The 23,575-nt window shown below is 33.5% G+C and overlaps 1 protein-coding gene across 1 annotated transcript; it reads left to right on the top strand.

Moving 5' to 3' along the window:
* Positions 1-395: 395 nt before the first annotated feature.
* Positions 396-18,530, top strand: LOC124360386 (protein jagunal). The gene is made up of 5 exons (XM_046813981.1): positions 396-657; positions 6,258-6,399; positions 8,223-8,438; positions 9,766-9,933; positions 16,938-18,530. Exons 1-4 carry the CDS (start codon positions 569-571, stop codon positions 9,892-9,894), a joined length of 576 nt encoding a protein of 191 aa, XP_046669937.1. The 5' UTR covers positions 396-568; the 3' UTR covers positions 9,895-9,933; positions 16,938-18,530.
* The last annotated feature ends 5,045 nt before the right edge of the window (positions 18,531-23,575 follow it).

Below are 23,575 nucleotides of genomic sequence, written 5' to 3' on the forward strand. Positions count from 1 at the left end.
ACCTTAATTCATTTTGTATATGAGAATATGTACTGCTATACTCAGAGTATGGTGCAAAAATATTGATCCTTTTTAAAGAACTACTTTTTTAAGTAACCGAATTAAAAGTGATCGTTTACAAGTATAGACTGCTTTGTCAAATGTGCAGAAGCAGAAACAATGACTTTCTTTTCACTTCTTTGGTTGTATAAATAATTTTCTTCTAATTGTAATATCTTTATTAAATATTAGGAAATTTAATTGAATGTAATATATGAAACTGGCTGTTATGAAGTTTATGTATTTACAGCGTATCTAGACTTATGTTGACTGTTGTAGTCACTGGTCACGTCCTACTACAATTTAGCAACCGGAGAAGTATATGATTGTGCTGCAAGAGCGCAGCACACTTTAGGGGTCTTGTAGTTTCTAGGTTTACCACGGTTTCACATCATCAAAAAATATAAGCATCCAAATCGAATCCATGTCCATGTTGCTCGCTCTCCTCATACAGGTCTTCTTGTACCATTCAAGTTAGAAATAGGCCCAATGTGTTTTAGGATTTTATAATTGAATAACTGTAAATAGCATGGCTTCTAAAGGAGGTCCTATGGTTTTAGGCACTGATGGGACGGATTTTGCCCATAGACAAAGAGTAGCAGCACAATATCAAACCAGGTAAGATAGGAGGGAGGTTATTTATTGGCCATCTAGGCCAACTTCTTAGGTTATTTTAAAATTTTATACTAGACCTATCAGTCATGATTTTTGGTCACTCCAACATGGATCTATAGACTGATCTTAACTGTTAGTAAGGCTTTCAGAAATAAAGTGTTATCATCAATGAAGGAATTAAATAATAGTACTTAATTATATTTTGAGGCAAGTAGGCTATGTTAAACTGAGTAATTTTTGTTCTCTTTTTCATAACAATTTTATTTAAAATATAACCTGCCTTTTCAGTAGTCATCAGTGAAATTATTGCTTAGTGTTGCCAGTCATTATTTCAACATTACTGACGTCACAGCCATTCTGCTTCTGAACATTACTAGGGCAGAGTAGGCCTACAATAAACTGACACGGTTTTTTAGTACCGATTAGAATAATTATCAATACATATATTAATGCATCATTATTGTTCTTTTCGTCACTTCAGGAGAAACGTACTGGCAGCTATAACTTCACCAACTGGAGCCTGAAAATCGACAGTGTGTTCTAGGTGATGAGTGCCTGGGTGGTGCCTTTAAAGGGCCACATCGTGCTTTATGCACGAATATTGGCTGTGATAGCAACTTATGTTTTGGTGGTGCCTTTAAAGGTCCACATAGTGCTGCGATGTTATATATTTGCTATCGTTACTGTTATCTATCTGTTATCTATATTTTATTATTTATGTTATTGTTACAATGTATTATATAGTTTATGTCCATTGTTATTGTCCTAGTTATTTATATTGTTATGTACTGTTATTAATTTATTATCGTATATATTATTGTTGCACGCTGCTTCTAAGTTACTAGTCCTCTTCTGAGCTAATTATTGATATTTTGTAAAATGGTGTATTGCTGTAAATGAAATAAATAAATAAAGAAATAAAGTGCATCGAATTCGTGAATATCGATATTGACATGCACTGCATTATAATAAGTGACCACTGCCACAATCGTATTAGGGTAGGGTCCAATAAGCGGACCCGGTTTTTTATATCGAAATTGGCAAACGATATTACTTAATCATAACCATCGATATAATCAATCGATACTGATTAATTATTTTTAGCAATTAACTTAAATAATCTATATGAACAGCTGTAAACACTTTCAAATAATACAATTAAGGTAATATTTTAAATTTCACATAAGTAACATTGTGTACTAAAATGGCTGTCAATCTTAGGAAGCTTCACGAAATTGCTTTAAAAGACGATAAATCATGTTTTTTATGGCTTCAGAATGTTGGGTTAGTACCTAAGAATCCATTATGTGATATTTGTGGAAAGGTAACAAATGTAACTGTCAGAGGAGCTAACATGGTCGTCTTCAGATGCAAAAAAGAAGGTAATGGTGGACACAACTTTAGTAAAAACGTTTTCGTTCTGTTTCATTTAGTTAAAGTTATGAGTGTCCCTAATTTTGGTTATGTTCATTTATTATTTGTTACATCATTAAATTCACATTTTAATTTAAAACATATGATTGTTATTACTTTTATATCGATTGATAGTCTATGATTCGATATGCGAATATTAGGTATCGATGATTATATTCTTCAATATAAAAAACCGGGTCCGCTTATTGGACCCTACCCTCGTATTATGATTATAGATTTTAAATATCTATAGGCTACTATTGATTTATAGTAGCTATTCATAATGATTGCCAGCTTTTTTGTTTCATTACATACTGAATAGGGTAATGAATTTATTGCCTGCTGTCGTTATTTCTTTTATATTTTATACAATTTGAAATAAATAGGCTACATTTCTATTATGTATAAAAGTATAGATTCTCTATATAATACAATTTTAAAACCTAAAACGTACTTCACTTCGATATTATTGTTCAAAATTTATTCAAAAGTAAACCAGACAATTAAGTTGTTCTTGGAAAAATCTATTACGTTATTTGGTCTGACATTTTGTTTTCAGTATTTTTAGATGGTTGGATGGTAATGAATATTGATGATTGAATATATTATAATTCATAATCATGATTCAATTTGGGTAGGGTACGATAAGCGGACCCGGTTTTTTATATTGAAGAATGTAATCATCGATATCTAATATTCGTATCTCAAATCCTAGACTATCAGTCGATATAAAAGTATCTATAGTCCTCAATAACAATCATATGTAAATTAAAATATGGATTTAATACTTCCAGTGATGAAACAAATTATTATAAGCAAAATTAGAAAAACTGAAGACAACCATATTTGCTCTTCTCACAGTTACAGTTGTTTCTTTCCCACAAATTTCACATAATGGATTTTTCGGTACGAGTCCAACATGATGAAGCCTTGTAAAACATGTCTTATCATCTTTCAAAGCAATGTCGTGTAGTTTTCTAAAATTGACTGCCATTTTTAATAATCAAATGTTACTTAAATATGTAAAATTGAAATATTACCTTATGTGTATTATTTGAAAGTGTTTACAGCTGTTGATATAGATTATTTAAGTTATTTGTTCAAAATAATTAATCAGTATCGATTGATTACATCGGTGGTTATGATGGTATTTATTTACATTAGCGTGACCATGGAAAAAGGACTTTTTTTCATGGGTTGGGCATTTATAGCCAACTATTATTATCACAGGTGCATATGAACTGGGGGGAAAGTATATTATTGTATTATATTGATGCCTTTCGGACATTATTGCGTTAAGGAGCAGGGGCATCACGTGATCTGGGATTCAACTTTTGCAAGCTCGAGTTAATTTTTTGGGTAGGGTCCAATAAGCGGACCCGGTTTTTTATATCGAAATTGGCAAACGATATTACTTAATCATAACCATCGATATAGTCATTCGATACTGATTAATTATGTTTAACAATTAACTTAAATAATCTATATGAACAGCTGTAAACACTTTCAAATAATACAATTAAGGTAATATTTTAAATTTCACATAAGTAACATTGTGTATTGGAAAAATGGCTGTCAATCTTAGGAAGCTTCACGAAATTGCTTTACAAGACAATAAAACATGTTTTTAATGGCTTCAGCATGTTGGGTTAGTACCTAAGAATCCATTATGTGATATTTGTGGAAAGGTAACAAATGTAACTGTCAGAGGAGCTAACATGGTCGTCTTCAGATGCAAAAAAGAAGGTAATGGTAAAGGTTATTTGTTACATCATTAAATTCACATTTTAATTTAAAACATGATTGTTATTACTTTTATATCGATTGATAGTCTATGATTCGATATGCGAATATTAGGTATCGATGATTATATTCTTCGATATAAAAAACCGGGTCCGCTTATTGGACCCTACCCAATTTTTTTTCTCAAAAGAGCAAGCAGTGCGCAGCTTTTTTTGCTTTTTTTTTATTTATGCGTCGGTAAGATACACGATGGGTAGTTATTATCGTACCATGAAAGAATTTTGACAAATTTATACAAGTAACAAACCAAAAGTTAATTATAACATAATTTATTATACGAACATAACATACTTTTTCATTAAATGTGTTTGGTACGATTATTTTATATGAAAGTAGGCTACGATAATTTCTCGTTGTTGGTATGATAATCGGTTTTTAAAATCTGGCTATAATGAGTTTGAGCAGACGCGGAGGTATAGGAAACTGTCAAAAACGAAGTTTTCAGAGGATTTAAAAAATCGTAGCTCCTTTGATTTTTGTTGCCGACGAATTTTTTCTTCAATATTGTTTTCAGGAAAAAAAAATGAACATACCTTTGCATGGTCACGTTAATGTAAATTGATATTGTTATGATTAAGTAATATCGTTTGCCAACTTCGATATAAAAACCGGGTCCGCTTATCGTACTCTATCCTTCAATTTTTATGGTGGCCGCTTATTATACTGCAGCCTCAACATATCTGCAGTCGCAATAGCAATAATGTTTGACATTAAAATAATTACTTTAATATACACAGGACAATCTCATAAATAATATAGGATATAATGACCAAACAAGTAATTAGAATAGGAAATGGGAAACACTGATAAATAGCCTAATAACAAACATTTAGAACAGAAAATATGAATTTTTGCAGAATTATTTATATTATGTTTTCTTCTGAGTAGCAATGATTAACCAATTTCAAGAAGTGGTTGAAAACATGTTTACGGTTTTTTGACATATAGTGGTAAAATACATTAAAAAATCATTAAAATTATGATTGTCCCGAATGTGTTAAGAGTGACAAATATAAAGAACAAGTGATAACCAAGTTTCATCAATATCTGATCACTCATGTACCTAATCTGCAGAGTTTGTGTCTAATCTACAGACTTAGAAGATGTCTTTTTCATGAAAAGGACATACTTTGAATAAACTACGGAAATTAAATTTTTAATTGAACGGACAGTATAAATGACAGTCCATAAAAAGACCTGTTTGTTTATATTTGATTACACTACACATTAATTTTTGTAAAATCACGACGAATGCCATAAATCGCATGCATAAAAGTGCCTTAATAAAGAGTTATGTTTACATTATTAAATGGAAATATCACAGATGCCCCCATAAACATATAATTAAATAATGGCTTTTAAACCTATTTCTAATTTTTTTTTCAACAATTTAAGATTTTGTAGTCTAAAAACCTTTATTTCTTAAAAAATACAATTTACTTAAAAACACTATGACGCTAATTGTTTTGTGACTAGTTTTTACCATTAGTTCACATAATGTTATGCATCTAACATGCAAACCACTTCAGAATATTTTTGAAGTAATGAAACCAGTGATGTCACTCTTTTATAGACTCCATACACTTTTCAAGCCCAGAATAACGTATACAAAATTACTTAAATAGAAGTCCTAAAAAATAGCTCAACATATAATGATTGTATTTTATCATGTTCAAAGTAAGCATGTGTAGAGTATGGCTCTAGTATGGAAATTGCATCTTACCAAATAAATTATTTTTAGTAGTATATTGATAAGCCAGCTGTACATTTTTTATTAATAGCTGAGTGTACTGACGGCCATCGCCATCTTAATTTTAGTCGTATAAGAATTGTGTTAAACTTCAAACCATTTAAAACATCTAGTTTTAGTCATAAAATAATGTTAAAAGTTTCATTTTAAAGAAATGAGTAATACACGTTTAAATATACTTTTTTTATAGTAAGTTGTGTTGGTTATTCAGAAAAAATCTGAAGCTTTTTTTGTACTTCACCGTTGAATATTCAAAATTAACTTTAATTTCTTAATCCTCAAGTGATCCCCAAATAACATTCACCAATATTGCTTGAGAGAAATAAAAAGTGTTATAGCTGTGTGCTGAGTATCTGTAAAATTTAAGACTGATGAATGAAGATATTTTCTTAAATGGCCAAAACCTAAAGGATTGAAGGATTTTAAATTTGATTTCATTTCCTTAAAAATACTGTTACGAAGTTTGTGTAATTATTTTACAACTCTTATTTTCTAGAGTTTTTGTATTGTTATGTATGTTTTTACCAAATGTGTTAATTCGGTTTTTACTTATATTTTTCAATTCTTTATAGGTGAAAAATAATTTGCATATTGGCTTGCTAATCTATATACATTGTTGTGTTTTACATTGTTTCAGTGCTCAAAATAAATCTCGGTTAAAGTACTGCATTTTTTTCCATTACCTCTTGTTTTTTGCGATGCTGGCCAAATTATCGGCTGATATTCTTGATAGATTGGATATTTTTATACTTGACATAGAGGAATTACAAGTACCCAAGGTGAGTTTAAAGTTAATTGACATTTGAATAAATACTTTTAGTGGAATAATAGTAAGTTGTATATTTCAGTAAAGAATTATTAATTGAATGTTTAATATGTTTTATAGCTCTTCAGATTATTATAACTTTTTCGCCAATATCTATTTTATGTTTTAAATGTCCATTATGGTTAGTAAATGAGAAATAACATGAGGTTAATTCAGTAGTATAGAATTAAATTGGAGACAACCCTATTCCAGTCGAATTACCACCAGACTGAATTCATTCGGCTGCTCTACCTTGGATGATACATTTAAGTTTTTATTTTGTATCAACTCTATTCGAACAAAACTTATACATGTACACCATTGTAAAGATTGTTAAATTAAGATGGAATAATCATATTATATCAACTCAGTCCGAACTGATATTTTACAAGAGCACTAGATATCTAAGAACAAAGCACTATTTCGATAAACTGGAAGTCGGGATGTCCTGCTCAGAGAGAAGCCTCCAGTTCTTACTTTTAGTTATATTTTCAATCATAATGTAACAAAATTGTAACAATCATAATTGGTAAAGAGCTAGTTTCTACCAAGCAAAAGAAAATAAAACCTGAAGTTTAAAGACCTGAAAAAATGAGATAAATATCATATGTACATGGGTTATAGATCAGATCGCGGGTCTATTTAATTGAGAATCTTCATGGTTCTTAATTGTTAGTGTCAATTCGATCACTGGTCAGGCTGAAAACTGCATTATACAAATTGTGTAACCATGGCCTAAATAAACGTGCTTACTGTACAGTGATGACTTGTGCTGATTACATGCTTATTTGGTAGCATGTTTTGCATCCGCTTATAGTTCCAAAAGTTGGACGATCTGAGAAAGTACTGATCTGAAATGCCCCTGGCTATCAGTATGGGCTTCGGTGGTGCTTTTGACGCCACCCCGCTCCTCTAACGAAAAGAGAAAAAATCCCTCGATGAAAAATCACGTGAGTGCTCATAAAAGTTATCTTAAACTTTGGTACTACTTGTAACATATTTATGATAATCTAATCTAAACCTATATATATATTGCATTAACCAGACATTGAAAGGGAGAGAGTGGTGTTCTTGATGATGTCACTTCCTTTTGGTAGGGCAGAACACAAGAACCGATTGTCATAATGACATGTAATTTTCACAATAAGTAAAATAAAGCCTGTTATTTCTAATAATGTAGTTTTTTAGGTTACCAGTTATTAAATTCCTTTAAAACTAGTGGCCTTCTGATAACACCAAAGTACCGATTTATATAGTGGTGAACATCTCTGAAATTCTCGCCACAACTTAAACAGGGCCTCTTGTTAATGTAAAGATCTTTAAATCCACAATCAGGCATGTTCTATTCTGTGCTCACGCACAGGGCAGCAAAATTTTGGTTTTATTTTTCATATTCATAATAAAATATTTACAAAGCATTTAAAAAATTATAACACGTCATGTTATATCACCCATGAGTCATGCCATTAGGAGGTTGTCTGAATGTGGCGACACACTGTAAGATACATAGCTTTGTGTACGTCAACAGAATATTGTTCTAGAATATAGAGGGAATCGGATGCCACTATGCCGTGCCACCGCCTACTACTCTACTACTCATGTATAGATACCCGAGTTTGAACATACACTTTGAACTAACTAGTAAAGTTACATTGCCAGTTCTAGGGTATTTAAGACCAAATCTTTTTTTGTAAACGTTTTCTCTTACAAGTGGTGATCATTATTAGAGGATGAACTCAAAATTGTAAAGTTTAGGATATATTTGGTATTTACCTTTCCTTGTTTCACTTGTTTCAGCCACTACTGTGGGAGTACATTTGGTGTATCAGTTTACTACTGTCTTTCTTGGGACTCGCTGCAGTTCGTAAAAACAGAATTAAGGCAATGAAACGCTACATGATTGGTATAGGTCTGTTTGGGTTTGGTCCAATTTTGTATGCAGCCGTATACTATTTCTCAGAGGCTTGGCAGTACATCTCTACGGGTGATATGGAGGATCTAACTCTGTGGCAGGTAAATATATACAAGCATTTAATAGTGATAAAGTAGTATCAAATGGTTATACAGTTTATACAAATAAAGTATTGGCAAGCATGATTGCATATATTATCTACGTTTTGAATCAAGTGTCAGTTCACTATTTGTATTATTATGGCTAAACTAGATTAAAATAAATTAGTTCCATTTGAGATAATTCTTTAGTGTTAAAAAAAATCATTTTACTGCCATATTCTGTTCATTTTTAATTTAACTAGTTGAAACTCGAACGTTTTTACTGTTACATTACCCTCAATCATAACCAGCCATCTTTTAACTGGCCACCGCTTTAACTGGTCTTTGTGTTCAGAACAATGACATACTTTAAACTGATCACTTTTTATTAAGACATTGTTGCAACCGTGCAGTCTTGAATTCTTAGTTACAAGTATAGTTGTAGTCATACAAGGCACGTTCTGAAGGGTAATTACATACATATTTTTGTTTATAAAACATCTAATGTACATAAAATTATTAATTATTATCTCAGATGTATAAAAATTTAGTGTCCGAGAAACTGTAATATAATCAAAACCAATGCATAAATTAGATCAAGTTCTGTAATTTATTTGAGTAGTAATTAAAGACTGTTACAGAGACAGATCCCAGAATGTTGTGCATTCCATGTAATATCAGTTATTTACGTTTACTGTAAAATTGAACATAGCATTAGATTGAACTGCTGCGCCGTCATTGGGTTTGAAACAAAAATTTTGTGTTGTCATTAGAGGACAAAAACTGAAACCTGTCAAGTGAAAACTAGATTGTATAAACGTCAAAGGAGTTTAACAAAGGCTACATCTCGATTCGAATGTTGGTTGTAAGTCAGAAGGGTCCTCTGCCATTTTTTTCTGAAAATAAATAAATTTTCTAGATGACACCCATATCAGGATATCTCATCCAATACTAGAATATTGTAACTTAACACAGCTTTTCACTATATTTGGCTTACCTGCATTTATTCACTCTGACTAAGGTAATTTAATGTCTCATGAATTGAACTTTTCTTACATCACATGGTATATGACTCTGGCATATGGCCTTATAACCCTTAATGATCAACCTGAACAGCCTTTTCAGCAAATGGTCAACAAGAGACCACTTATGTGATGTGGGGTTTTAAATGCTTGATTACATGCAGTTCAGGTATTAAATAATTTCCAATTGTTTACTAATTTTTCAAAAGTTATTTTTATTCATCAGTATAAATTAATTAAACTACTTTCATTTAATTTTCTTAAATATACAGTGAATAGTTGTTATTTTTATTATTTATTTTCCATAATTTCTTATTGACTTCTAGGGCTACCCATATGCTCTTCTCTGGTATGCATTCATCATTTTGGCTCTACAAGTGCATTCCTTCTCATTGTTCTTTGCCAAAAACCTACTTGTTGCTTGGGCAGCAAGAGGTACCAAGAAGGAGCAGTAAGCAAGAGCAACACAAGTGTTCAACCTTTCATTGATACTGGTCAGTTGTTGGAAAGTTATTAGAAACTCATTAATTTAGTCAGTAATAATTCCAGATACAATGGTTAAAACTAAAACTACCATTTCAAATAGTACTCAATAGTTTATAGAAAATTACAAACAAAATGTCTCATGATAACTGAATTCTCTTATTAGCAAAGTAATGGGAAGGGTCTTCCTCTAGAAGTACCATTTCAGAACTGACCAAAATGTAATGTAATACTTGCACTTTTAGTGTGATATAAAGTTGTACACTAGACAGATACTAGATATGAGGTAGAGTCAGAATTCCAGGATTGACGATGTTCAAGTAAGAATTTGCTAAAATGAAACATTTTCCTGCTGGTGAAAACTCCAAGCTGTCTGCCACTTCTTTCTGTTTATGTCATCAAAACCTGCATGCACTTGCTTTCTGACAAAAGGTTGTGTTTGATAATTGAATTTTGAAATCTCATATTGAGAGTTGAATACCTATTTTTGAATTTTTCCTGAGAAAGCATCTTCCTTTTTGAGGTCCTGAAAGGATAAAATTGAAAAGCGAAATGTAGCCATTTCTCTGAGATTGCTCAAGAGTTAAAGTTGATCTTAGAAGTGGGCAAATCTCTACTTCCACCCCAAATGTTAGTGTTAACTGAGTTTAGAAATTGTGTACACTGGCAGTAAACATATAATAAATCACATTCACTCAAATTACTTTCTTTTCTCTGAAAAAATGAGTATAAATAACTGTCTCTCAGAATTATGTTAATTTAAATAATCTGTATATAAAACTTTGTCTATACTTTGTAAAATGTATATTACAAGCACAGTAAAATCTTATTCACCCAGATTGATTTTACAGAGTGTGGGAGTCAAATTCTTTAAGAATAAACGATTTTTGTTGTGTTTCCAGTGTAATTTATTTTTAAAGTAAACGCATATTCGGCAACCAGAATACATCACAACACACATACATCAGACAGAACAAGTCCTGATATCGAACTCTCTGAAGGTTCGATTCGACTTGAGCTACGTACTGGTACAGAAAAGATCACATTCGACTCAGTCATCCACTTATGGTACACAATCAGTGGCTTGTGCAAAGAGGTACCATTAGAGATGGCACAGCCTAGTAAAGTCACATTGTTTTGACCTTAGCTGTTAAAAGTGAAGCTCTTTTAGTGGGATATTGGTGCCCTTTTAGCGGAATTTGGCCAAAGAGATGTGCAGGCATAATCTCACGGATGGCAGCTTGCGATTTCTTTCGTACTAAGCAGGATTGAAACAACTTGTCATCAGTAGGGTGAAACTAACTGAACTGTCTCACAGCAGTCTATATTTAGCGGGTACACGCCGCTGCACTTTTTATGCTATTGTTGTCGTAGGCCTGCAAGAGGTTAATAATTGTAAATTTGAAAGATAAAAATTATTGGGTTCAGACTGACAGTTTCATCAGAGTGATGACTGTGATATAGAAATTGTATAGCAGCTTGTTCTCCAATGAAAACGATTCTGATACTGAAGAACATGAAGATGTCATGACTTGTTCTGATACTATGGTGCATATAGACTGGTTGCTGGTTTATTTTGACCAACAGTCTGGCACTTTTTTGCAGAAATAATGGGCTTAAAAAGTTTACGTGATTGTACTATAATTAATTGATTTTTTGTGGTGTAAGCTTTTGTTTTACTATAGTTAATTAATTTTTTTGTGTTGTTAAACTTTGTCTCAGGGCATATTGTCGAATTGAAAAGAAAATAACAGACGTTCAGGTCTTGTGAAGAAATGTATGAGGAGAGAAGAAATAAAACAAACCTTTAAACTGCTAAAGTTGTTAAATCACTAAAATATTAACAAATTCCAAAAATTACAGCAAACTGCTGCAGGTGCAATCTCTCACAGGTTAAATAACTATTGGTATTGCCTGTGAATTGTAAGTTTTTGGTTATGCACTTGGACCTCTCAGAGAGTGTTTACAGCATTATTTATAATTATTTAAACATGCGTAATCATTTCTTGCATAGTTCACAACTGTTATTTTCTGAAGAAAAAGAAGTGAGTGTTAATATACCTAGGGAAATAAATAATGTGTTTGATTAAAATAGATGTAATAGGTCTTGAGATATTATGCTTTGTTTTCAACCTGGACTGATTGCAACTTCCAAAATTTCGGTATGAATACAGCTTTTGTTGGAAATTACTTTTTTTGTCAAAATATAGCCCTTACATGCAACTTTCATAATAGTAACAGGAAGAAGTGACAAATGGCTTACGACTTTCTCCAGCAGAGCTTCTAACCACATATAAAGAATTGTCTTTTCAATGAAACCTTATTTGAATATAGGTCACAATTCCAGGAACATTTTGACCTTATACCATAGAACTATTGCTACAGTGAGGGACAAAACAGGGAAAGTCATTTCAAAGTTTTTCTTTGATCAATATATTTATATTGTAAAATTATGTAAGGTAGACCCTTGATGAATATATGATTACTTTGATGACTCTAGAATGCATAGCACATCTAATGGAATAAGTTAATGTGATTGGTTTATATACTCTTGATAATATAGTTGTTTTGCAAAACAGCTGTAAAAGTGTAAATCAAGAATAACTTGCTTAACACCTTCACTGCAACATTAGTCATTTACCGACTTTAGGACATTGGGATTGGGAAATGTGCTTCCACGCAGTCAATGTGTTAACTGTGTAGTGCTGCACTTCGCTAACTTACCAAACCCAACCACCTAGGCAGTTTCATTTCTTTGGGAAATGTTTGTGTTTTTCAATTGATTTAAATCATTGTAGACTTTATTCACGGACATTGAGTACAGAATATATGTTCTTACATGAAATAAATTAAAAGACTTATATTAGTAGAGTGTACTATAACATATCTAAATATAATTACCTATTTCAATTACTAAAAATTGTTGAGTAGGTTACTTCTGTACAAAAGAAATTACTATTCAAATGTTAATATGATTCCTGATTAACTATCCCAATATTTATCATAATGACAGTTTCATTGCTAAAATTTGACTTTGAATGGTATTTCTGTCAGAATATAAAATCAACTACAGAGCACGGGATTAGAATTGTTTTTGTTACGGCTTGTTCATTTAATCCGTTATTTATTGGAAAATGTTTTACTTTACTCTCAAAATAAACTTGTTCTTTTCTCAAGGGTCTACTACAGAATGAATTTTTAAGTTTTTTCATAAAAAATACTTAAAAATTCATGTAAAAAGAATCAAAATCAAGTGTTAGTTATAGTTTCAAATTGGCTTGCATTAAGTTAAAAATAGTAAATTAGGTTTTTTTATTTACAACAAAATATAGCAAGCGCGGATACTTTAGATTCACTCAATTGAACATAATGAGAGGCTTGAAAAAAAAGTTACAATTGAGTTTGCATAAAATAACTGTTTTAAAAACTGATAACTAACATTTGAAATCAAATATTTTTATACAGCTCAATTATTTAATTTACAGAATAAATGATGACCAATTTTTATAGCTAATTGAATAAAAGTATTTTGACATTGAAAAAAGACTTTAAAACTGAACAGATACAAATATTTTCGTATTGGATGTAGAAATAGTTTGAAATGTCAAATGGAGTTTTTCATAATAAATCCTATTATCATTTAAAGTTGTTTAACTTATAAACAGTTAAATATAATATAATAATAAGATATTGATTGAACTAAATTTTACTTTCAAGTCAAATATTCTGTTTAGGATTCCAAAAATAATGTTGGAAATGCATATTCTGACAGTTGTGAATTATAAATTTTCCTATGAGAGGAAAGGAAGTTTAACAGTAAATTTCAGGTCTTGATAGAGAGGACTGCATCATGCCTGTGATTTAGTACACTTGTCACACAAGTTCTCCGAACAACTAATTATTCAGTCATAAAACAATAACTAAACAACAAATAAACCTTGTTTGTACATACTACTAAGCCCATTTAATGTAGGTCAAAATACAGAAAACAGCACATATTTACTGTTTACAACTTCATCGCACAGTAATATTTTAAGTGAAGTTATTACCATTACATGTAATTGTTACACTCTGATAGGAATGATATGGAGACAAGCAGCCTCTCTTAGAGGCCGAGTGGTGCAGTCCTTCTTTACTGAACCCTGACAGTTTTTTTTTTTTTTTTTATAAAGAGAGAATACAAGGAAAAATTGGTTATTAGGTTTCAACGTGTTTATTATTTTTATTGTATTATTTGTTTTATTACTATATTACTGATTGATTTTGAATTGCTAAAATTCATTATTCTGTAGATTAATTTGTCTACATATATAATATCATAAGAATTAAAACTTCCATTATTTATTGTTGTATAGTTAGATATATAAAATATTCTATTGAAATAGATGTGTTAATCTATATGTGAAAGTTTAAGCACATGAGATTTTAAAATTAATTTTATTTATACATATTAATAGTAAATAGTACTTATGCTCAAAGTAAAAAAATATTTTACTACATACATATTATTTGTACAAAAAAAGTGATTCATAAGTTATATTTAATTTCTTTCTTGTTGTTTATACAACTTTGCTATAAAACATAAACATCTTGTTTAACCTAAGTTTAGACAAAATTGGTTTGTAAACAAAAATAAAAAAATCTATGCAATAAACAATAATTTTTGTGTGAATTAATTCCACTTTATTCTGAAATTTATTTAACTCTGCACTTTCACCAGTTTTATTGGTTCATACATTATGTCAGAATATTACATATATATTTGTAAAAACAGTTCATTTCTGTTAACTTCTGTTCACTAATATCTGTTTGATTACCGTCCATGGCAGATTATACAATCCTTTTTTTTACACTCTTCAGTCAGGAGTGTTCCACTTTGCAAATTAAAGAGTAAGGTAAAACTTATTTATTTCATTGTATAGTTATTTAAGATCTGTGTTTGTGCACACACACACACACATATATATATATATATATATATATATATATATATATATATATGATAATTACTGTTTATCTTTCTCCATGTAACTTTGAGACAGTTTGCATCATGGAACAAGACTGTTGTTAGTTTGCCCATGGCAGCAGCAGAAATTTTGGGCTAACTCTGAAATATTATCTTGAAATTAAATATCAATCTAAACTTTTATTACATTTAATATATAAATTTACATAGAACATTTAATATTATATAAGGATTTATTTTTGAATCTGGTAAAAATTATTATTTATTTTGTACTATCTATTTGTGCTAAATAATATTGGATGTAATATATTTGTAATAAATAAATGTTGTGTTATCATACTTTTTAACTATATGGCTTCAGGGATGCTACAGGTCAGGGAAATCAGGGAAGTCAGGGAAAAGTCAGGAAAAAAAACAGGACTGGAAATCAGGGAAAAGTCAGGGAATCCGGTCTCAAGTCAGGGAAAAGTCAGGGAATTTCGACGTTGGTCAGGGAAAAATATAAAATCCCTTTACACAAATAAACTTACTGCCGCCGCGCCGAGTCCAAGCCTGCAGACGACGCGGCGCATGAAGCAGGCAGCCGAGGCGGCTCGGCTGGCCCACCCATTAATTGCCAAAAACCCTGGGGATTGCGTCGAAAAAAGTCAGGGAAAAATGAAAAAATTTGGTCTGGAAATCAGGGAAAAGTCAGGGAATTTCATTATTGGACTCCTGTAGCAACCCTGAGCTTTTCAGAATTAAATCTTGTCCAAGATTAGATTGAAGTGGAAATGGAATAGTGTAGTTCAGGTCAAGTGCAATTTTAGAGCAGTTTTGGAATAAGTTAAGAATAATATAAGGGTAAACGAACATACTCACAAAATAATCCGAAGTTTTTTTTATAAACTTTGTGTTTTGCATTTGGTAAAAAAGAGACTTTGCACACGGAATAAGCAACATTATTGAACATTAAAAAAAAAATAATAATTTTGAGGAATTTCCTTTTAATAAGAACATTTCACCTCCTTGTCTGTAATATATATATATATATATATATATATATATATATATATTAACAAATGTTCCTGGCACTTCAGGAGCAAGGCATTAGGATTGTAAGGATTAAAAATTATAAAAAAACACTGCAAATTAAACATGAACAAATATTAGGTTACCTACACAAATAAAATGTTAGTCTTTACTTTGACGGATTTCATGGATTTTTGTTGGAATCAGGTACTTTAGTTAAGGTTCATGATTTCCATTATATTGTCATTTCATAACTTTTTAACTGTTTGATTATCAGATAGTTACATTACAGGTCTTAAAGATGAGACTGAATAGTCCATACTTCCCCACCTGACACCTAAAGGACTCAAGTACATTTGTTCACATGTTTTTTGTCCAACATTGTGCTTACCTAGGACTTACCTTATTTTTTATACTTACCTAGGACTTTCAATATTGAACTGTTTTTATCAGTCATTTGAGACACAAATGCTTCTTAATTTCAGATAACTGTCTTTTGTGTTCTTAACTTTATAATAATGGGGTTTTATGTGGTTATAGTAAATATGTACATGTCTTATAAAAAGCAAATGACATAAATTGTGACTATTGGGCTATAGGGACATATAGTTTATAATATTCCTGTAAAGTATATTAAATATATTACAAATAAAAAGTGATGTCTACAGGTTCATTGGTAATCATTTGGGTGACTAAGTTACAATATTTTTCATTTGTAGAGAATCACGTTAATGTCTATGCATTTAAAAAACTAAGTGATTAATGTTTTTCGATTGGTTTAAAGTCTTCTACCTAACAGATCTCTCCATTTATATCATTCAAGAAATAATATGTATAGTGACAAGCCATTTTCTTTGGTTGATCTCTATATTTTCTTTAACTTTTATCTATAATTTTCTGAGAGTGGGTTTTGTATCTTCTGACCCATATACAAAGCACAGTAAGCTGTGGTTGTGCCATGTTTTTGTTTTAGTGCTTTTAATTTACATGCTGCATTACTTCTGTGATATATGGTGCAATAATTGTCATAATGTTTAGCTACTTAAAGAATCCTAATGGCTTCTTCATGCAGCAGTAGGACTCTGAAAGATTTCCCTCGCCAAGTGGGAGGTGCATGGTTTGCGACTTCTGCAGTATCATCATTATTTTTATTTAGTTTTGTAATTGCATGTAAACAGATGCTTAGTTTGCTGCATAGAAAGTTAAAATACTGAGTTATTGTTTCTTCTAGTTTTACCCATAAAAAAAATGAAATTTCCTCTTCATTATACAATATGTTTAGTATTTTATTTCCTCTCCTACCAAACACAAGTTGTATGGTTCCATTTGTGTTCTGAGAAAAGTCATTTTTATGGCAGAATTAATAAGCTGTGCTTAGTGTAGTATATGAGATCATTTGTAATGTTTCTAGTGAATTTTCAGCCAGTAGCAGAGCAGAGTTACATTAGTATGCCACAGTGTTCTTTATGTAGTAGAATCTGATTAAAGTAGCCATAAAGTTAGTTAATTTTTATAATGGTGAAACTTTTTTGTTGAATAGCAAATCTTAGTAGTTTTTTAAGTATATTCCTGTAATTCAGAACAAGAAGGTTGGAGTCATAATCATTACTTTGGAAAATATTTTATTTAAAACATTATATATACAAAATTATATGCAATAGTTTATTTTTCAGGAATGTGTATGTTTAGGCTATTCTTTGAATTTTAACAGTTGGTGCTTTTTTATTACAACATTTTCACAATAAAGTGTAACTTTTCACAAAAAAATTCTTTTTTATGGGGATGAGGTCTTCAAAGTCGATAGTGTACTTCTGTAGGGAGGACAAATCGTCCAAAAACAACTATTTAACCATACACTATGGTAATAAAATAACTCTGAATTGTATCTAACACAACTCTATAAAAATTAAAACTTTCTCAATTATTTGTAGCTTGTATACCTTTTGGTATGCTTCCTGAGATTTATGAAATTGATTTGCCCTTGAACAGTACTCAATTTGTCTTATGTTGATTTACTATCACGGAAGTAGGCATTTGATTGTTGATTTAAAAGCATAGTTATTTATATTGAATTTAAAATGATAGGTTAATTGGTTAAATAATATTATTTGAAATGGTTTTGTAAACATTTAACTAGTTTCACAAACTAACCAACACACCTGTTGGTTGAAAATGTTAGAAATAAAGTTTAACTCAAAGTCTAACAGTGTGAAAGTTGTTTTAGTTCATGGTTGTTAGTTAACTGAAATACAAAAAAAAATTGTCCAAGTTATCAGTTAAGTGTTATCAGGTATAATTTAACTCACAAAGTGTGCATTTAAATTTGACAGGTTTAAATCGCTGTGATTAAATGTTGATGTTAGTTATTCAAATTTTATTCACTCAATTGGGAGGTTAGATCTATAATTTGTGTTAAGGATAGTTAATGTATGTGTAGCAGTCGACCCACTATGTGTTCAGTGTTAGTGTGATACATACTTCCATACTGTACTACAAGTAGTCTGTATCTTTCTGTGTGGAGCTACCTTATAAATCTTATATTTCTCGACTGGTTGTATGTTGTGTAAATATATATGAGGAACATTGGTTCATTTGTTTGTACAAAATAAAAGAAATATTGAACTTGTTAAACCATGTTTTATTCCAATCCAGAATTACTAATTTATCTGTCCCCATTAGAAAATATTGATTAATGAATGAGCTTAACATTTTGTGATTTTAATGTTTAAATAAATAGCAATCTTTACGGTTATACATATCAACTTTCGTTGTTCTCCTGCAGCCAGTTGGCAGGAATGTGTTGATGGTAAACCATATTATCTAAGCTTGTCTCATTAGACACAGTGGTTCTGCTTGGGTCAGGTAGCACTAGTAGAAAATGTCTGTAAGTAGGTGATGTATGTCATCCATCGACAACCTCGGTAGACAAAATACTAGGGTAAATAAGTGAAAAATCAGACCTGGCCTATAGTTAAACTTTCAATTCAAAATTACAAAGAAAAAAAGGTGTCAGTATTACACTCTAATGACATTATTTTAACCACGGGTCATACAGAGTCGTAATTTGCGATGCATTAAACATCATCTGCTAATAACGTCATCTTTTAAACAAACTTCATCCAAATCGTAATAAAAGTGTTATTATTGTAATCTCCAGATTCCACAATTTCTTTTAATATACCCACTTTTATACATAAAACGTTTATATTGTTACTGGCCACTAAAAGCTAAAGATGTCTGATGCTCTGTTCAATCTTGAGAGCTGATGCTGTTCGAGTCAGCTGGATTCTGTTCCGTTTAGTTTTACGCTGTTTCCATTCTGAATTATAAGCAGACATTTTCATGATCAGAATGACAACCCAGATATTTTACATTTTTTAATTAAAGGTGTTTAGTAATTTCTAAAGGCTGCAGAAAAATAAAAAACTGTTTTTAGAAAATATAAGTTTCAACTTCGGAGCACCCAACATGTGTGAATGTAAAAGTAACCACAATTTTTATTTCTTTCATAATATACTGTATTTTATTTTGATTAAAATGATATATAATAATTTATATTTATGTACCGATTGTATTAAATAATAATTCTGGGGTAACTGGATTACCGGTGGAAGGAGTAGGCCCAGAAGAATGATAAGGACTGGACAGTACAAAAGAGGCGGTTGTTGAACTGCTGAAGTTGTAGACTGGTAGGCCTCATGGTGTTTCCGGGGTGTGCAAAAGGCCCTTGAGGCTTAAGTGCATGGCAGTAGGCCGCCCCAAGGGAAAAAAAAAGAGGCTACTATCAGCGATGCGCGCATCGCAGATGGGAGTGTTTGATAACGAAATTGAGAGGTGGGGTGAGGTAGACGTACCGTACCTCCCGTCTCAGTTGATCGGAAGTAGTAGTAACGAGTATAGTCTTTGAAAGTGCTTAGAGTTATTTTTTGCTAATCGTCATCGAACCTGCGGGTAAGTGAACCTTTTAATTGGAGTCCAGTCAATATTCATTCTTAGTTATTTTGAATAATTTTGGGGAAAGAAATATTGTAAAAATTAAATTTAATGGGAATTTAGGAACTTGTCCTTTTGATCTGTGCAATATAAAACTTGTTGGTGCAGTGAGCACATGTATATAAAATTTTATGTAAAAATACTAAAAGAGTTTTGTGGTTGTTACAGATGCTTTCAGCAATATAAAAATTCTAACACTGAAAAGAAGTAATAGTTAGTAAAGTAAAGAAAATTAGTAACAAAATTAAATTGAATTTTTAAGATAAATTAAAGTGAAGAATTGCCAAATCAGATTAGAGTGTGAAAGTTTTGAATTTTGAAAATTGAATAAAAGACAAGCTGTAAGAACTTTGTACATTTTTGAGTGACGAATATATTACAAGTTTCAACTTAAAAATCATCAAGAAGTTTTTATTTAAATTTTAAATCCAGTAATTATTTTCAAGAAGAAGTTTTATTTTAGTTTGAACTTTATTTATTTCAGAAGATTTTCTTTTCCTTTTTGAACCTTCACAAAAATTTAAATTTCAAAGCTAACCCCTCATGTGCCAGTAAAACGGTACATTTTAAATTGCAACTAATTTTGCAATAAATTTTTTATTTAACTCTGTGCACTAATGGGAAACGGATTCACAGCGCGGCGCAGCTTGACGAATCTGCCGACAGTCTTACCTCTGCGATTGTGGGCTCCTTCGATCTCAGCTGCCCGGTTATCAATAGAAATAGATCAAAGGTAGCCTGGTGGAGCTCTGAACTGGCGTCTATGAGGAAGAGGGTCAGGGCTCTATTCAGGAGAGCCAAAACTTGGGGTACTTGGGACACCTACCACGAGGCTCTTGCACTGTACAACCGCAAGGTTCGTACGGCTAAGCGGTAAGCCTGGAAGAAGCTCTGCACCGATATTGACAGAGTGCAGGGCTGTGCAAGGCTACAAAAGCTATTAGCAAAGAATCCCATCTCGCCGCTTGGTAGTCTCAAGGACGATCAAGGTGTTTACATTACTGAACTGGAAGGAGTTCTAAAAGTTATGATGGGAACACACTTCCCGGACTGTATTGTTCATGAGGGTGATCAACCACCCGACAGCGAGGGGAGACATGCGGGCCGCACCACCCATTTGCAGTGGAGTCTGGCGCACCGTATTGTGACCTTCAGAAGGATTGAATGGGCTATCAACTCATTCAGTCCTTACAAAGCTCCTGGGGGTGAGACCGGTTTGCTTGCAGCAGGGGTTGGATATTCTCCTTCCCCAGCTGTGCAGACTGTTCAGAGCCTCCGTGGCTCTCAGGTACATCCCACTATCCTGGAGAGTGTCCAGAGTGGTGTTCATACCGAAGCAGGGGAGGGCGGGCATGGATCGGCCGAAGTCTTTCAGGCCGATATGCCTGTCCTCCTTCCTTCTCAAAACCATGGAGAAAATGGTTGCCAGGTTTGTTTGGGAGGGAGCTCTTTTGGAGCGACCTCTGCATCCTAACCAGCATGCCTACATTCCAGGAAGGTCATGCGACGCGGCCCTGCATCAATTGGTATGCAGGATTGAGAAGACGCTGGCGGCAAAAGAGGTAGCCATAGGAGTCTTTTTAGACATTGAAGGAGCCTTTGACAATACAGCCACTCAGGCGATTATCAATGCGGTCTCAAGACGTGGTGTTGATGGTCAGGTGTGTGACTGGAGAGGGGCCTTGCTCACGGACAGGGTTTTTACAACCCTCATGGGAGCAAGTGTTAGTGCGAAGACTACGAGGGGCTGTCCGTAAGGCGGCGTCCTCTCCCCTCTTCTGTGGAACCTGGTTGTGGATGACCTGCTAAATTCTCTGAATAGCAGCGGTGTCTTTGCACAAGGGTACGCAGATGATATTGTGATTCTTGTGAGTGGCAAGTTGAACACAACAATCACGGAATTGACCAATGCTGCTCTGAACATGGTGGGAAATTGGTGTGATAAGGTTGGCCTCACCGTCAACCCCACCAAGGCTGCTGTGGTTGCCTTTACCAGGAGGCGACAGATGGAGGGCATTGGCCCCTTTCTATTCAAAGGCTCATCCGTTGAGCTGAAGTCTGAGGTCAAGTACCTGGGCGTGATCCTAGATAGGGTTCTAAACTGGGGACCTCATCTAGAAAGGGTCATTGCCAGGGGTAAGTGGTCTCTAATGCAATGCAGACGTGTGATAGGTGGGCCCTGGGGACTGAAGCCGAGGCTCTTGTACTGGCTTTATGTTTCCGTGGTCAGACCTGCACTAATGTACAGAGCTGTCGTATGGTGGCCAAAAACGGAGGCCAAGACGGTGGTAGCTCGTCTGGCGGGTATCCAAAGGATGGCCTGCCTTGCTACCACTGGGGCTTTTCCTAGTGCGCCAGGCGCGGCTCTGGACTGTTGTCTTAATCTCGCCCCCCTGGACATTGTCATTCGAGCTATGGCCAGGAGGAGTGCCTACTGTTTTCAGCAGATGGGACTCTGGTCGGGCTGCAGCGGTGGGCACTGCAGAATTAGCACTTTGATACAGGAGGATGTTTTGCACATGATCTCTGATCAGATGCCACAAAAATTTTCCTTTGACAAACCCTTTAGGGTTATTTTACCCTCAAGGGATGATTGGTCAGAGGGGAAGAAACCTCTTCCACCAGCGGAGCTCGAATGGTTCACAGACGGCTCTAAAACAAAAAGCGGCACAGGCGCTGGAATTCTGGGAGTGAGACCATGTAGGGAGCTGGTGGTCCCTATGGGTCCGTATCCGACAGTCTTTCACGCGGAGGTCGCAGCTATTATGGAATGTGCTCGTGAGAATCTTCGTCTGCGATATAGGGGCAAGACGATTAACATTTTCACGGACAGTCAGGCAGCGCTGATGGCGCTGGATTCTTGCGTGATCAAATCCAAACTGGTTTGGGATTGCTATCAGGCCGTTTCCTCCCTTGCCAGAATCAACAATGTAACCGTTTGTTGGGTTCCTGGTCATGAGGAGATTCTTGGGAACGAAAGAGCTGATGCCCTGGCCAACCAGGGCTCAGCGAAAATTATGACGGGCCCTCAACCGTTCTGCGGTGTTCCAAGGTGTGAATCCTCTAGGGTTGTCTCGAAATGGATTCGCGCGGAGCATGGGAGAAGGTGGAGGTTGCATCCGGGTTTGAGAGTGAGTAGAATGGTATTACAGTCACCTTCCTCCAAGGTGGCTTCGGACCTTCTCTCATTAAACAGATCAATGTCTTCTAAGGTCATTGGTCTCATTACGGGGCATGGTCACCTGAGGAAGCATCTTCACAGAGTTGGCATCCTTCAGGAGGATCCGCTCTGTGGAAGGTGTAATGAGAAGGAGGAGACTGCTGAGCACCTGCTCTTTGATTGCCCTGCAATAGCAAGAGAGCGGTATGCCATCTTTGGTAGTTTGGACAGGGGTGGTGAATTTTCCCAGGAGGACTTGATAGGTTGTTTTCGGCGGTTTGTTGAACTGCTGAAGTTGTAGACTGGTGGGCCTCATGGTGTGTTTCCGGGGTGCGCAAAAAGCCCTTGAGGCTTAAGTGCATGGCAGTAGGCCCCCCAAGGGAAAGAAAGAAAGAAAGGTATTAAAACCCTATATACCAGTTAAGGTTAAAATGCATGCAATTTCTAGGGTTAAACAAATTTCAGTTCAGTTTAAGGAAAACTGGGTTTTTATTCAACATAGTAAAGTAAAGTAAATACATAA

Source organism: Homalodisca vitripennis, chromosome 4 (genome assembly GCF_021130785.1).
Source record: "Homalodisca vitripennis isolate AUS2020 chromosome 4, UT_GWSS_2.1, whole genome shotgun sequence".
In the NCBI taxonomy this organism is placed as follows: Eukaryota; Metazoa; Arthropoda; class Insecta; order Hemiptera; family Cicadellidae; genus Homalodisca; species Homalodisca vitripennis.